This window comes from Pinus tabuliformis, chromosome 6 (genome assembly GCF_031772625.1).
Source record: "Pinus tabuliformis cultivar Carrire ecotype Pingquan chromosome 6, CPIR1, whole genome shotgun sequence".
Classification (NCBI taxonomy): domain Eukaryota; kingdom Viridiplantae; phylum Streptophyta; class Pinopsida; order Pinales; family Pinaceae; genus Pinus; species Pinus tabuliformis.
The window spans coordinates 1,347,696,681-1,347,714,300 of NC_142292.1; the positions used below are offsets into that span (position 1 = coordinate 1,347,696,681).

The 17,620-nt window shown below is 38.3% G+C and overlaps 1 protein-coding gene across 1 annotated transcript in view; it reads left to right on the forward strand.

Annotated features, from left to right (window-relative positions):
* The window catches only part of LOC149263628 (protein TORMOZ EMBRYO DEFECTIVE-like), a 306,527-nt gene that overhangs the window by 16,634 nt on the left and 272,273 nt on the right, over window positions 1-17,620 (forward strand). Inside the window, 2 exon segments of the mRNA XM_089426534.1 lie at window positions 14,097-14,279; window positions 14,490-14,639. Coding sequence (XP_089282660.1) covers window positions 14,097-14,279; window positions 14,490-14,639 — 333 coding nt within the window.

Sequence of the window (17,620 nt, forward strand, 5' to 3'; positions counted from 1 at the left end):
TATGAACTTGCCCGATTGTTTGTCACTCATCTACATAATGGCCAAGTGAACCTCGCTGGTGTTTCCTTCACTTTGTCACCTACCACTATCTCAGAAACAACAGGCATTCCAAATGTTGGTGAACAGTGGAATAAAGGACAGTATGTTGACAGTATAATGAAGAGGCTTAAGCCTAAGTTGAAAAAGGGCCTTAAGAAAGCAAAAAGAGCATGATAAACTCAAAGATCTTGGTTGAAGCTTCATTGGCCTAGCATAGCACCTAACATAGATCATTCAAGCCAAATTTCAAGAAATTTGGGGAACTTTTTAGCATTTTTGAATTTTTCAGGCAAAAAATGGTTTTTCCGGCAGGTGCATAGCGCCACTTGGCGCTCACTTTTGATGGGGACTTCCATTTGAAGAAAACTTGGCATTTTTGGATTCCTTATGAAAAGTTATGCATGCTCAAAAATTACTAAGAAATTTTGACAAGTTTTGGACCTCCAAAAGGGCCAAAAACACCCAAAAAATGCCCTCTCTGCCACTTTTTGGCCACACAGGAAATAGTCTTGGGAGATTGCAATTTTGGAGGGGCAAATGGACTCCAAATCAAAAAATTCAAGTTGTTCCAAAAAGTAGACTCACAAGGCTTTCCAACGAGCTATCCTGCACCTGATTTGGACTTCGGGAAGCCCTCCAAAAGTAGCTTGGAAAAAGCGCTACACATAGAAAAATGGCGCTACACACAGGATGAAAAAGTGCCAATTTTGCTCAAAAACTTTGTTTTTCGCCTAGTTTTTTTCTAGTTTGCCTTTTTTTTTTCTCTTATGGTCAAATTCATGATGTGACATGATGTAAATTGATGTATTATGATGTAACAATGATAAAAATTGACTTGATAAGGTAGATACATCAGTTGTAGGTGGTTTAGAGTTGAATGAATCAGTTTCCTAGGTTTTAGAAGCAAGCTGTTCCACTGCCTATTTTTGTGTTCCTAGTGTAGATATGGTTGAAACCACCCATTTTTTCATGGATTCGACCTCTGATGGATAGCACAGGTGGTTTGGAGGTCTATATCATGTGTTTTTTCAGTCATTTGTAAATGTTGGACTCTTGTGAATGCTTTGAGCATTATTGTACATCATCTCTGCAGTTTGGCAAGGAAATAGACCAGGGTTTGCAGCATTTTGTGGGATTCTTGTGGCAAGGTGACTTAGTATTGTTTTTCCTTCTGTAATTCAAGTTATCATATGTTTATGTGTGCCATTATCTCTCTTTCTTCTGCTTAACTAAATGAATCAAGTATAAAGGTGGAAATCATTGATATTGCAGTGCTCTACCTTAGGGTCTCATTGGTTTTACATGTTTTCTACTGTTTGAAGAGGACTTATGACACTTCCATGCCCTCTCCAACTCCTCATCGGTCTTAAGACTCTTCATTTCACTTAATTCAAGGTACTAAAGCACTTGCCTACCTCGCCCCATAGAAACCTTTGCAAAACTGAACTCATTCCCCGGACCCAAAACTGCCTTTCACATATGATCCAACAAACCAACATAAAATTCAATCAAAATCCTCTGAGCATGTACCTAGCCTAAAATTAGTATTTATATCAGTCATCTCAAGCTTTATTGACCATATTTTCCTGAGATTGACGAGGAGAGAGCCCTCTCTCGACCTAGTAGGGCTAGCTACCAGGTTAAGCGTGGTTTGATGTTACCCTAGACCTGCCTTTCTCAGCTTGAGGTAGATTTAGGCCATAACAACAGTTAAGTACCCTTGATACCTATTCGGCCTCTTACTTTCATGAAATACCCCCCTAGGTGCAACATGTCTCTTGGCATCTTTGAGAGTTTCCCTAAGCCATGCGGGTCTCCTTTTTGAGGAGGAGGGCTCATGAGGGGGTGGATCAATGGGATCCATTGGTCCTTCAGCATCGGACATCGACTCATCCTGTAGTTCTCCTTGCTTTCTTGAATCTGCTTCTTTGTCCTTCCTTGGAATAGGAAGGTTACTAATTTTTCCAAGGGCAACATCCTCATCGAAGGTGACATCATGTCTTATCTCCACTTCTCTTTGACCAGGCACATAGATTCTATATGCCTTAGAAGTTTCACTGTAGCCCACAAATGTTCATTTCTTCCCAGAAGTATACAATTTGCTTCTTTTTTCTTTCGGCACATGAAAATATATGGGGCTACCAAAAATTCTAAAGTGAGAAACATAAGGTTTCTTACCGGTGAAAACTTCTTCGGGAGTTTTGGAGTCCAATGCTTGATGAGGGCATCTATTTTGAACATACACGACAATGTTTGCAGCTTCGGCCCATAAGAACTTCGGAAGGCTTTGATCATGAAGCATGGCATGAGTGGCTTCTATGATAGAATGATTCTTCCTTTCAATAACACCATTTTGCTCGGGAGTATATGTGGTAGTAGTCTCCTTCTTAATGCCAACTTCTCCACAATAGTCATTGAACTCATTTGATTCATATTTGGTTCCATTATTGGTCCTCAATGTTTTGATCTTCTTCTCGATGTGATTTTCGACCAAGGCTCTGAAAGAACGGAACCATGAGAATACTTCGTCCTTCTTCTTCATCAAGGAATATATCCAAGTTTTGTGAGAGAAGTCATCCACAAGGATAACATAATATAAATATACTCCCAAGGATGTCACGGGCATCATACCAAATAGATTAGAATGAACCAATTGCAATATATCGGTAGTCTTGCTATCACTTGAGGGGAATGGTCCCCTTGTATGCTTTCCTTTAGCACACTCCTGACAAACACCTTCATGTTCTACTTTGAATTCGGGCATACTTGTCACCATCTTCTTCACATCGGTAGAGTCTTATAATGTAGATGGGCAAGCCTCCAATGCCATAATTCGGATTGAAGTGATGTGTTGCAAGACATAGCTCCCAATGGACTTCCTCCAACTTGATAAAGGCTATCAACCCTGAATCCAAGTGTAAATGCATCTTTGAAGTTTTTATTCCACACATGTACCTTTCCATCGATGAATGCCACCTTGAATCCTTTGTCCTCCATCACCGAGATAGATACCAGGTTCTTCTTTAGATCAGGTACATATAGTACTTCTTGTGGATGAATGGTGTTACCTTGATTCACTTGAAGAGTAACATTCCCAACTCCCTTCACGGGATAGGTGGCATTGTCTCCAAGGATAATTTCCAAATTTGTATCATTTTCAATTAGATTTGAAAGAGCTTCCTTATACCCAGTGAAGTGCCTTGAGGCACCACTATCAATCAACCAATTTCCCAAGGTGTCCAGAGGAGAGGCAGTAGAGAGGGCAGATATAAAATAAAATTCTTTTTGCTTGTTATCAACAACATTGGATTCATCATACTTGGTGTTTCTTGATCTTTAGGGAGGGCGACCATTTCCTTGATGAGGGGTAGGAGCATTCCTTTTTCCTCGGTTGTTGAATCTGCCATTCCTTTGATTGTTGTTGCCCCTGAAATTGTTGTTGTTGTGGTTGAGGTGTATCCCTTCTATTAGGACACTCTTTAACGTAGTGACCAAATTTTATTGCAAATGAAGCATCTCCTTTCCTTCCATTTTTGAAACCCGACCTTCCTTGACATTGCTTCTTTGAACTTGCATTGTTCTTCTTTTTAGCTGAGCAGAGAATGAAGTAGGATTATTCCTATTTGAAGGCATATCTAGTTCTATCATTTTTGTTTCTTCTTGAGAACATCTAGTCAACAATTCTTCAAAACCTGGAATCCTGTCGTTCTTAAGAATAGTGGTGTTGAACACGTGCCATTCACGAGAGAGTCCTCCAAGGGAAATGAGAGTAAGCTCCCTATCAGCAATAAGCTTCTCCAATCGAAAGGAGATCATTTTTGATCTCAGTAATCCTCATGAAGTAGGATTGAATATCTTCACCTCTTCCCTTCTTGATGTCCTTCTTCTTGTTCTTGAGAAAGAGAACTTGGTTTGCATTGCTAAATTTGAACATGCCAACCAACCTGTCATATATCTCCTTTGATGTGTTCAAATCCGAGATGTAAGCAACTAAATGCTTATGAATAGAATCCCTAATGATATTCTTGCTTTGACTTCACCCTTCTTGTACTTTGTCTTAGCAGCAGCTGGTGCATTAGAAGGAGGTTCCAAAATCTTTCTCTGCACATAATCCATAACATCTTGCTCTTCTAAAGTCAAATCAAGAGACATCTTCCATGCATGATAATCAGACTTATCATGAAGCTTATCATCAGACTTGAAGTAGGATGTGGAGGCCATTGAATCTTGTCCTTGATTAGTGATTGCTCCTCTTAGTGATTGCTTTTCTCACTCTTGCTTAGGCTTTGTCTTCACCTCAACTTTGATACCATGTTAATTTTAGATAACAATGGTATGTTCTATGCTCAAGAGCAATTTTACTTCAATTTTCTTATTAGCCCAATATCAATATCCAGATTAACAATCACATCAACATGATAGTAAAATGCAGATAGAACATAAACAATAATAGTAGAAGGCAAGAGGACACAAGATATGGCGCCAGCCAGGGACAAACCCCAATGTGGGGAAACCCTTTGATCAATTCTTCTTATTATTCTTCAAAAGTTCAACAGAGAGAGTATTGTTGACCCTGCCGCCTACACCTACCTACAAGTCAGTGAGAAAAGCCTTCAACCCCACAAGGTGTGGTTCGTGGCAGGGAACTCAGAGAAGGGGTTGTCACACTAATCCCGACTCTCTTCGTTTGAGCTATCTCCTAGGTTAGCTAAGGGGGGTGGTCCCTAATGAAAAGTTAAGTTAAAAGATGTGAGTTTCTAGGAGAGTGTTATAGTGAAAATGGATTACTTTTAGGGATTTATGAACAAATATGAAGTGAGCAACTTGAAATAACAATGCCAATCATTAATATTAAAAACCATAAAACCAGTGCTTTATAAAGAATTTGCTCAACAATTTAAAGATATATTTGCTCAAAGTAAAATGCAATGCTCTCAAAAGAGAAAACAAAGTAACCTTGAAATGTAAATAAGAATTATTAGCACAAGATATGTAAGATACAAAATGCTTTTGAGATAATCAACTTTATAAATCAAAACATGTGGAACATATATTTGCTAAAACCCAAAAATTAGTAACTAACTTGAAAATGTAAAAGAAAGGAAGTGCTAAACCAAGACATCAATATGCAATTAGACTTGAAACATGAAAAGAAAACACTTGTTTGAAATGATTACAATACTTGCTTTTGGAATAGAGTTTGCATATGAAAACTCAAACCATCGAGAGACAAGTAGAGTAAATGTAATGGAAAGTGCTCTTGGTTAATTTTGTTAATTAGCTTTACAACAATATTACAATTTAACTCTTCAATCCTCAGACCTCACCCTTGTCCAATGATATGGATCTCACAGTAAGGGGTCAACAGAGGAGTAGAGGATCCTTAAGATGTCTATTTCAACCAACTTATGTTGGAAGTCAAATTTTAATGAGGCTTGGGGCCTTCCTACACTAAAATGCCTAGATGAGATGCAAATTGTGTTAATTACCCAAATTAAGATAATGATACATACAAATGCTTCAAAGAGATTGATTTGCAATGCTTGAAAATGAAATTGTGTTCAACATAAGTTGCAATTAGAACTTCAATAGGAGGAATAAAATTAGCTTATAAGTGTTGCATGTGTTTCATCAATGAATTAAAATGATACAAGTAATTTGCTTGAAAGTAAAATTTGTTTCAAATAGGCAATGACAATAAATTGCTCCAATATTCAAGATAACAATGTAGCATAAAATTGAAGCATGTATTCAAGTGCTCATGAAACAATTTACCAAGGTAAATGGAAATGAATCAAAGTTTGTTAAGAATATAAAATGCTTGCATGTAAAGGATGAATTGCCCAAAGTAAAGTGTAAGCTTGAAGATCCAAGCAACAATGAGAAGGAAAATGCAAAGCTAAATGAAATTGTAACAGACTTTAACTTAATGAAATGTGATAGTGAGGTTGTGTTAATTCCCAATTAAAGCATGCATGTAAGTGAATGAAGTATGAAAGCTTAAACCATGCAAATGTCAGTCCACCCAAGAAAAGCCTCCCTCTAAATAGGGAGATAGGATACCATGGGAGAAATCCCAAGCTCCCACAAGCAAGTTAGATCTTTTATTAATATTACAATGAGAAGAGGGCCCTTCAAAGTTCTCAACTATACTTCAAGGAGAGTCCTCACAATAATTGCTTGAAACTTGGACACTAGACCTCCTTTTTTGAGAAAGTAGTGACAAGATCTCACAAAACTTATGCACGGGAAACAAGGTGTGAGTTTCTTCCAAATTCCCACGGCTTAAAAAGGAAAATGGGCAGCCCTTTAGGGAACTCGACTTGGCCAAAATAAGCCTCAAAAGGGCTCATGACATCCTTGGAAATCGAACCCCCAACACTTGCCAAAGGTCTTGCAAACACTTGTTAGATGTTGCGGGAAGTTGCTTTTCAAAATTTGCCATTCAAGAGTTAGCAAACAATCCAAACAATGGCTGCAAAATAAGTTAATTATTAATGGAAAAATCAACAAGATAAAATGTATATATACAATTATAATTTACAAAAGGCTAAGCTAAAGAGTGAGAGTAAACTCTTGTCTTTGCTTAGCCATCTTCAAGCTCTTAGATAGCAAATGAAAGAAATGAAGTACAATGTTTTTTAAAAAAAGAGATTTAAATTTAAAATCTCTCGGCTTGTGTACAAGCTATGTGCCAAAATCCCTGCAAAACCACTTTGTAAGATAAGACCATGAAGGCTCAAAGAACAAATGAAAGTTCCTTTAAGAACGTATCAAGAGTGCGTTGGTCTCTCCAAAGACTTCCCCTCACGCTTGATTCTGTAATCCCAACAAGATTTTCCCTCTACAAAACTTCAATCAAGAATTAGTTCCATATAGATTTAGCAATAAACAATAATAAGAAATTCTAGAGATTTATTTAAAACTAACTAGAGCGTTTTATACCTAGAGCATACTTCTAAATCAAATGCCAATGCAAGATAGCTCTACATTAACAAATCTACAAGAGCATATGGAAGCAAATTAGATCAAAGCATGAGTAAAAGGAATTATACCAATGCTCAACAATTCATCACATTCGAAAAGGAGGAACACCTCATGAATGAAACCCCAAAGTCTTTATTGATATTTCTGAAAGTGTACAAGGCAACAGCGCTTCCGCAAGCACAATAGCTAGTAACAATATTATAATGTGAGAGCCCATGGCTCTATTATATAGAGTTGGGAGCAAATCCCAATGAAGAATGACAATGACAAATGGCATTGGGTGACAATCCCAAAGAGAAATTCCAATTTGTTGAATGGAGCTCCAATGCCAAGTGTAAAAATCGAATTCTGGCAAGCAGAAATCATTTTCTTCTTCCCTTATGTGCCAAATTCGAATTTTATGGTGGAATGAAAAGTGTATATGGGTGGTAACTAAATATTCTCCCAAATCCTCCCAAATGTGCATTAACTTCACAAATTCGAATTTCCAAGTAGTTTTTTCAATTAATGCTAGAAATTCAATTGTATTTGAGCACATGTCCTTTCCTTGATTTTAGGAGTCCACATCACCTTGGGACTTCACTTTAACTCCTCCATAATTTTCCACCTCATTTCCACAACATTTAGCATGTGTGGATATTTATTTTTCTCCATTTATTTAATTTCTAGCTTAATTAATTGCCAAATTTCCCACTAACTTAGAAAAAGTGGGTTTTGAGGGTCCAAAACACATTATTAACCCCTCAAAGTGTGTCATAGTAGAAAGTTGAGGGTGAGAGGTGTAATTTTGATTACTCATACCCCATACAACTTCTCTAGACTACACTTATTACAATTTAAATACAATTTTATTTGCAATTTTTGACTTGCGGGAAATCTAAAAAATTAAAAAATGACTACCTAGACCTAACCAAATTCCACGAAATTTTTTGTGTGATCTAGTATGGTAATATACATCGACTCTAGACACTAAGATGTGTCAGGGGCTCAACCTTCAAACCGTCACCTCAGCTTTGGGGTAAAATGTGAGTGAAAAAACCTAAAAAATTATCCGCCTCTGAAAAAGAAGGGATAATTAACCAGATAAAAAAAACACTCCAAGGTGTACTCGTTTGCTGATCGAGTCCCAACATCCTAGGCCTGTTACAGACTCAAAACTCATCATTACTAGTATCACTTATTACAATTCCCCGTAGGGTGTGGAATCTGGGTACAAGAAAGATGATGAGAAGATAGAAGTAGAGTTAAAAAAATCTGTTGACTAACGATATCTGATGGTACAAGTGTCCTCTGGATCATCCTTGGGCATGGAGTCTTCATATAATCATCAGGTGCCACTCCAGTGGTCAACAAGTACAATATGCAATATTCACTTACCCAATCATAGTGAAATATGTCCCAACAAAGAACAGCTACGAAAAGCCCTAACCAGAAAGTCAACGTTGGTCAACAAGGCAAAATTTGACCTCCAAAACAACTCGGTCAAACTTGGTCAACTCAGCCTCCAACAACAAATCAAATCAACCCAACAATAGTTTGAAAATATCCAGTCAAACCTGGTCAATGAAGTCAACGCTACAGTCAAACCCTTCTGTAGTCAACGCAGTACGGTCTGCCTCGTTTTCTTTGCCCAAAAACTACGGTCTACCCAAACAGAGATAACCCTCACAAAACCGCAGTCAAACACCCTTCTTGCAACTTCAGTCAATGCTGGTCAATGCAGGAACAAAACTGCCCTTCTTTGCACGTGTGGAGAGTTGCCTCAGAAATCCGTACCCAATCAATGAGGGAGAGAGAGATATGTGTGTGAGAGAAGTGACAAAATCAGGAGGAGGCTCCTTGTATTTATATGCAATGTTGTGGGCTTGAGAGCCTAAATTAGATTGCTCACTGACCTTGACAGTTTGTCTATAAACAAAATAAATTCATAATTCCATTTGTACATGTCAGAATGAGATGATCTTTAGATCAATTCTACACCTCTCAGAGAGAGGAATCCAATAAAAATATCAAATGCCTCATATGAGCTGTTCAAGGTGAAGTTTGGCCCTAGTTGCCAAATTTAACACCTAGAGACTGAGATTCTCTAGGGGAAGACATGGAGGAGCAGTAAGAAGGATAGAGACCGAGTTTCTCTAGTAGAAGTTGAAGTGAGCAATTCAAGATCAAGAAGAAAGTCGAGGAAAGGAAGAGGTAAGAGCATCAATGTTAGTGACAAGGTTCGTGATAGGATACTAGAGTCAAGGGTCTGTGTCATGGTCTTGGTACTTATCAATTGAAGATCTAGAAGAAGAATTTTGATCGGGTTTTTCTCTCAAGAGGTGAGAGGTTTTGGCCCTAGATGAGAAGCCTATATACTGTGTCACTTGTATTTATTGTGCATATTGGTAATTGTCTTGATGAAGAGAACACATTAATAAGCTAACGAAGAAAAGATCATAAGCTAAGAAGTACAAGTATATCACAAGCAATTATCAAGCAGGGAAATTGTTAACTTTGAATGCCCTAGATTTCTCAACATGGTACCGAAGCTTAGGTTTTGAAGACAAGAAAGGGCAGTCAAAGCAAGTAGACACACGAGAGTCAAACTTTAAAGAAGGATCAAAGCAAGTCAAAGAACACTAAGCAATATCTTCATCAATCCGAAACCCTAGATTGAAGAATACTCCAATCAAGAGTCTTGAAATTATCTTCAAGAAGGAAGCAGGAAAGAAAGACTGAAACCCTAGAAGCACTTCAGAAATCATCACATCATCAAAGGAGTGGAAGCTCTTCAAGAAAGAAAGAAGACTAGAACATTCAAGAAGGATCATGAATCAAGCTCTCTCTCATCAATCACTCAAGAAGAAGATCCTCTGTCAACATCGAGATTAAGGAGGAAGCAAGCAACAATCACTCAAGTAAGTCTATGACTATATCTGATAATATCAAAATGTCTTTTTGCAAGGAAAGCAATAAATTGGTTGGGGATGTAAATTACCTTGCATGGAAGAAAATGACAGACCTGAATCTTATTGAGAATGAGGTCATTGATCATATCAAGGGATCGATAACCGAGCCTCCAAAGGAAGATACTTAAGCACATGCTAGATACATGAAAGGATTCTTATAGAATCTATAAAAGGCTCTCTAATCACATATGTATCAAAGTTGGAGACTGCAAAAGCTATATATGACAAATTGGTAGAGTTGTTTTCTGTAAGTACTGCAGGAGAGGTAATATCATTAAGGCAAGAACTCTACAAACTGAAGATATCCAAGGAAGATGGAATAGCCTCATACTTCATGAGGATATTAGAAATTCGAGATCAACTACAAGAACTAGGAGAAGTTATGTATGATAGAGAAATGACCACAGTGGTACTAAATGCACTACCGGAAGAATGGGGTAACTTCACTTCAAGTTTATATGGGAAGAAAGAGACTACTCCATTTCAAGATCTATGGTCACTCTATAAGATCGAAGAAACCAGACTGAAGGCAAAGATTGATGTTGGACCAAATGAGCAGAATCAAGCATATGCTGCTATGACAAGAAGAAAAGGAAAATTTGCAAAGTTCTGTCCTCAAAAGAAAAAACAAAACATGGATAAAGTAAGATGCTATGGATGTCAAGAACTTGGGCACTATAGAAGAGGTTGTCCTGAACGTAGTAAAGACAAGAGGAATAGGGAAGAGGCCCACATTACTGAAGAAGTGAAAGAGCCCGAGTCAAAGGAACTTAAGAATGAAGAAGTAAAAGATCTCTACTATGACTGAGATGTTCTTCTTCACTAGAAGGTACGTTTCACTTGTAAGCTATAGATAGGATGCAGTGTAAATAAGATAGAATGCATCAGATTAGAAAGTAGCGTCGTGATAGAAGCATTAGAAGAGCTCGTGACATGGGAAACAAAAAGTATGTCTGGTACAAATTCTACTGATTACAAGGAATATGAAGCTCTTAGGACACCTCATTGATACTTATAGAAGGAAGTAGAGGTCATCATCGACTGGGATCATCATAGTCAAGACAACATCTGCCGGGTGAGGATATGAAACATCCTCGAGTTTCTCTGACGGAATTCTCATCAAAGGATTCACCAATCTAGAAAGGAAGCAAAGGTTTTCATCAAGAATTCCAACTCGTGGGATTCAAGGGATGATGGTATGATGACATAATGGGAAAGAAGGTCTGAAGGAAGAAGTTCCTTCGTTCAAATGAAGCTTCTACAAGAAGTCTGGATGACCGAAAGGAAAGATGAGGTATGTATGCTTATATAGATTACTATGAAAGTCATGTCATATGGTTGCAGATGATATGGATCACTATTTCCATATTGGGAAATATGATCAAGAGAAGAAAGAATCTCCTCCTCCGAAAGATTACAACAAAGCACAAGTCACACTAGATGAAATCAACATAATATGTTTTCATATGAATAATGAGGAAGCTGACTACAATCAAGGAACTATGATTGGAAGCAAAATCCCACAAGGGGGAAAACCCAACCAAATTTTTCTTAGATATTCATCAAATGTTCAGCTGAGATACAATGTACAAATATCATGAGACATAAGTCTTTCATCATCAATCACATTAGGCCACCTAGGGCCAATCCTGGATCATACTAGATCCTCATAAGATAGCAGCAGACATACCTCTCAAGGAGGTATTCACAAGCCCTCCTATCCTTGTCACAAGAATTACTATCAACACTGTCATAAACATCACTGTCATATACATCATGGTCATAGACTTCACTGTCATACATATCACTATCATATAGGATAGAATATGACCTTTGATAAGGCTGCCACCATGTCACTGTAAGTACCATTGTCAAGGTCATATCAGTGTCAAATATTGTCTTCTACATAAACATACGTATCACTGACACAAGCACAGGTATCACAGCCATACATCATATATATATCACACTGTCTTTAGGACAATACCATGCATCTCTGTCATGCCATACATCATATATTTATGTCTCACTGTTATTAGGATAATGCCATACATCAATATCACATCGTCATATATATCACTGTATACATTACTGTCATCATCATCAAGATAAGTATCACTGTCCAAACATAGAAGAAGATCCTTGCAACTTCATTAAACGTAACCCAAATCTGCCCTAACACAATCCACAAACTAGGGCGTGATCCAACAGTCCATACTTCTGCAATTAGCCTCCTCAGATTACACAAAATCAGTCCTTACACATTCGACACAACCTGCCATATAATCTGATCTATTTCCACCTTGCAAAACATTAAAGAAAAACAACATACCTCTGCTTGGGAAACACTTCAGCCTAGTGCACTTATATCTGAGATTTTCGGCCCTGGTTAGGGCTTCCTGTAGCAGCAGTGACAGCCCTAATTTGGGCCTCAAATCTCCACAAAACCCTGTGATGTTCATGAATAAACTCGGCATTTTATCAGCTTCCTATTAGGCGTTAAGCCCTTCCAAAACAAAAACTCGGACCATCTCTGCAGAAATGCCAGCTGTCATGACACGGAAATACTGCCAAGACCTATGTTCAGAACAGCCTTTAACTTCTGCTCAAACTCGGCCCTTGTCACAGAGGTCACTGTCATGTATCATAGTTATTAGGTCACTGTCCAACAACTCTGATAGGGCTCGGCCCTACCTGAGATAGCACAAAGATATGTGGCCCTATCACAGTGGCATGAGGGCACCCTTAAGGATCTCGGCCTTCCTTTTCTTGAGCGGAGAACACAGAACATAGAGACAAAGATTTCATCCCTGTTCTGATGATAAAAACACCACCAAAATATGCACAGAATGATCCCTTCCAACTCGGCCTGAAGTCTTCCCTAATTCATTCAAAACCAGACACAAGCAAGAACACCAAAAACCTCCTTTCTCTATTTCTGCTAGGGTACGCAAGGCCTGCGGCTACCTCAGAAAGGCTCTCTCCAAAGATGTGAGTTTCTTGTGTTCAAAATGAGCCACATTGATTGGCTATTTGTAGGCATTTTGGGACGTGGCTTTTCACACATGGAGGCCAACATGAACTTCTTTGAGGTCGAACTTGTAAAACACACAATATAAATTTTCTCTTGATATATTTACCAAGTTTCTTGATGACGCTTGCCCAAATAAATTTGTGCCACATTAAATAATAAGAGGAGTGCCCCAGGGCCCAAACACATCAATAACCATATTTCTTTAATCAATTTTGAATTCTCTTTTTTGGGGCACGATGGCTTCTCCTTGGGGTAGGGGTTCCTATGGGGAAATTCATTCCATAGCTTCCCCAACTTTCAACAAGTCTCAGAAGATCAGACTAGTTATGCTAGAAGATCAAAGTAATTTTCTCCAGAGACTAGACTCTGGACAACATATTTGAGTTGTCTTCGTTTGAGATTAATTAGAAAGATCAGACTTAAATGGTTTATTTATGCATGTAAACTGTAGCCCAGGTTTCACTCTGGAGGCCATTATTAGACAGTTTATTGGCTTTTACTTCTGTCTGATGATTCTGTTAGGGTGTTGTCTTTCTCTTCCTTATGTATTCTTTTTCTAGCCAGACACTCTTTGAGGTGCCACCTTTTGACTGGATATTGTTTCACCATTTTGCTTTTTTTTGTAGATTAGTGATGGGAATTGCTATTGCGCTAACTCTATGTACTTGCACTGGATTATACTTCTGAGTCCCATTGACCTACTTTCGTGGTCATTCTTTGGGCATTAATAAAAAATAGTTTCCTTTATCTTATTTTATCTTACCTGGTTACTTGAATATATTAACATGTATTCTTCCTGTATTCATTTCTTTGAAGTATGTATGAAGGTTTTGAAAAATATGATTGTTATTTGCTAGTATATATTTAATAAATACCTGTATTTGAAAAAAAATAGGTTTGGCATTAAGATAATGAGTGGCACATGAAAAATAGTCGTGATATGTTTATTTGTGATAGTTGTGATATTCTAACGAAGTGCAGAAATCTGCTTCACCGTAGGAGGTTGTTCTATATTCTCTTGATTGTATCTTGCATATTTTTGAACATGGGATTGAAATTTGAAACGGCTGCTGCTAATTCTGCAGGCACATAACGGTCCTGTGGCAGACATGGCCTGTGATGCCTCTGGAGGATTGCTCGCTACAGCTGGTGCAGATAGAAATATTCTTGTCTGGGATGTGGATGGAGGCTATTGCACACATTCATTTCGAGGGCACCAAGGAGTTGTAACTACATTCATATTCCATCCGGATCCCCATTGTCTTTTGGTGAGGTGTTATGCTTGAAGTAATTTTCGTTAGTTTTTAGTATATCTTCTGTTTATGAGCTAAAATATACAATGGTCCCATCGAATGTGAGTCTTTTGTGTATTGACATTATTTTCTGAACATTTAATATTAAAAGATGTTTCTCTTCAAATATAACACTCTGTACTGTACAATCTTGGAGATTAAAATTTTCTATGTTGTTTCTTTCAGCTGTTTTCTGGAAGTGATGATGCAACAGTTCGAGTATGGGATCTAGTAGCTAAGAAGTGCATTTCTGTGCTGGAAAAACATTTTTCTACTGTGACGAGTTTGGCAGTCTCTGAAAATGGTTGGAATCTGCTCAGTGCTGGTAGAGATAAGGTACCGTCTAATGGTTATTCTTGTTAAGTTATAAGGTCTTTATTCAATTTTATATGTAAACTAATAAATCAGTTGGCTATTTTAGTTTTCTTACTTATTGATGAGATAGGCAAACAGAGTTTTTGGGTTGTCTATGATGTCTTGGAATATACAAAGCTGCTATATAATGTTATATATAGAGATTTCTTTATTGTGCAAAATACCATGCATTGCAGATGAAGATACAGTATTAGACTACTGCTTGAGCTTGCTCTTCCTTACAAAAGATTCTATTATGGTACAGTGATTAATAGGCACTTCAAACTCTTGTTCTTGTCCCTGAACTGGTGATTTGAAGGATGTTTCACTGAAATTGCATTCTTGATCAAAATGTCAGCATGGCCAAAACATATCTTGATGTCATAAAAGAATTTGACAGCATTAATTAAAACCTAATTAGTGGCCACCACCCTTGAACCCTGACATATTTCCTGACATATTGTCTTTGATATGTTAACTCCTATGGTACAGGGGAGGCTCACCACTGCTTTGCTCCCAAAGCGTGCTTTGAGAGGGAGTGACCTAAAAGTGCTTTTGGAAGCGTGCTTTTGGATCACTCCCTCCTGGCAGTGTTGAGAAATATAGCTTGAGTAAGAGTTTTTTGCTCAAGCAATGTGTGAACATGTGAGAAATAGTTCAAAGCAACTTTTAGCAATCACTCAGTAAAAGTGGGAAATGATACCATCTTGTAGTTTCACTTAAATAAATACAAGTGGAAGTCAAATTTCCTATATTCAATTTCTCGTTGTCTTAGAAGTCTAAATGAAATATTCTAGAGATTCTAAAATATTAGTGAGTTAGATTTGTTCTAATATTAGTCATGCTCCTCATTATTGAGATAAGGTGGTTGCTAGGGTTAAGGAGGTTAGCTGCTAGGATTTGGCAAATTGGTTGCTAGGATTGAAGAGATTAGTAATCTCTGCCAAGGCACAAATAAGACAAGATGAGAGAAGTTGACACACATTTTTGTACACTCAAGAAAACTTAAGAGATCAAAGGAGATTAGTTAAGCAGATTCCGAACACATGAAAGGAGTCAAAATTGAGAAGCAGGCGGAAGTACGTGTTGATTTGGGGTAGCATCGGATGTGCTCTAGCCACGAAACTTGGTGGAGAGGCTAAGGCACATGAGATCTCCAATACCTAGAAAGGGTTTGGGTAGATTCTAAACAGTGTGGGAGATATTGAAATAATTAATATTTTTAATGTAATCCCTAAGTCTAAACTTAGGGAAAATAAAATATTAATGTGAATTAATATGAAACTGTGTTAGAATGGTCCAAAAGTCATGGATCAAGCCAGATCTAATCTTAGCCGTTGATTAAGGACTTAATCTCGGCCGTTGATTTGTCAACGAGAAAAGTATAAGAGGAGGCTTGAGGGGCACTTGGAGAACACATTGAGGGAGACTAATCAGTTCAATTTCTGGAGCCGGGTTAGCTGAGAAATTGAACCAATGGTCTGGAGAGCAATCAGGAGGCAGTAAGTACGGAATAGAGAGACGGGAGATCAACTCAAAGGTAGAGAAGGTAGACGCAGGGCTAGAGGGAACCACACAGAGGCAACAGAGACTGCGCAGAGCCAACAGGGCCTGCGTTATCCACGCAGAGGCTGCAGGAGTGACGCAGAAGGCTAGAGGCTACGCAGAGGCTCAATAGGCTGACACAAAGGGTTTCAGGTCACGCAGAGGTCAATAGGGATGACGCTGGGTTCAAAAGAGGTGCCGAAGAATTTGTCTATCTGTGGGTAAGCCAGTTTGGCACCTTGTTGTACTAGAAAATTGCTGAATAATGAAATCCTCCCTTGCTGCACCTTTTCTCACATTGGGTTTTTCCGGGGACATTAGTCCAAAATAACTGTGTCAATGTATTGATTCTTGTGCATATGTTTGTTTCTGTATTAGGTGTGATATCTGCAACAATATTTATTTTAATGTTTATTGAAGTAATTTCATGAATAACTTATGGTGAAATAATTAAGAAAAGTAAATCAGTTGCTGCAGTGATAGAATTTTCACATGGTATCAGAGCAAGTAATCAGAGACAGAAAGAGAAAATTAGTTATGGGTCAAGACCACGATGCAAAGGCATCTACCTCAGGGGACTCACACCGATTTTCAGAAGATTGCACAAGAGAAAAAAAATTTGATTTCACTATGTTGCCTTCCAGGCTAGAAGAAGTAGTGGTGTGCATGACTAGTGCTGCATCATCAGAAGTATGGTATATAGACAGTGGAGCCTCATGGCATATGACAGGAATTAGGGAGTGTTTCTCAGAATATCGAGAAGAGAAGATGAACTTTTAGATCACCATGGGGAACAAGGCAAAGTGTACTCCAGCAAGGAAGGGTACCATAGTCTTTCAGACAGAATCGGGAGAGCGGTTCCATGCCACAAATGTGCTGCATGTACCAAGATTAGGGATGAACTTACTTTTCGTGTCACAACTACAAGGCAAGGGCTATGACGTCTACTTCATAAAGGAAAAGGTATACATCAAACACCCGAGCTGGAAAAATAAAGTGCAGATCGGGATCAAAAGTAATCGGTTGTATAGATTACAACTAGAATCACCAATGGCACTAATAGGCAGTCATGGGGACAAGGACTTGAACGAACTATGTCCCAGAAGGATGGGTCACTTGCACCATGGAGCTCTGAGAATTCTCAGGAACACTGTAACAGGAGTTCCGGATCTAAGTATGGAATGAGATGATGTATTTAGGGGATGCGCTCTAGGAAAGTATGCCAAGGCGACATTTCCTAGGAGCAAACACAGGGCCAAGAGTGTACTAGGATTGATACACTCAGATATCTGCGGACCTATGTCTATCAAAGCTTTTAATGGTGCCAAATATTTCCTTACCTTCATTGATGACCACTCGAGGAAAACTTGGATTTATTTTTTGAAAACCAAGGATGAGGTTTTCTGTCGATTCAAGGA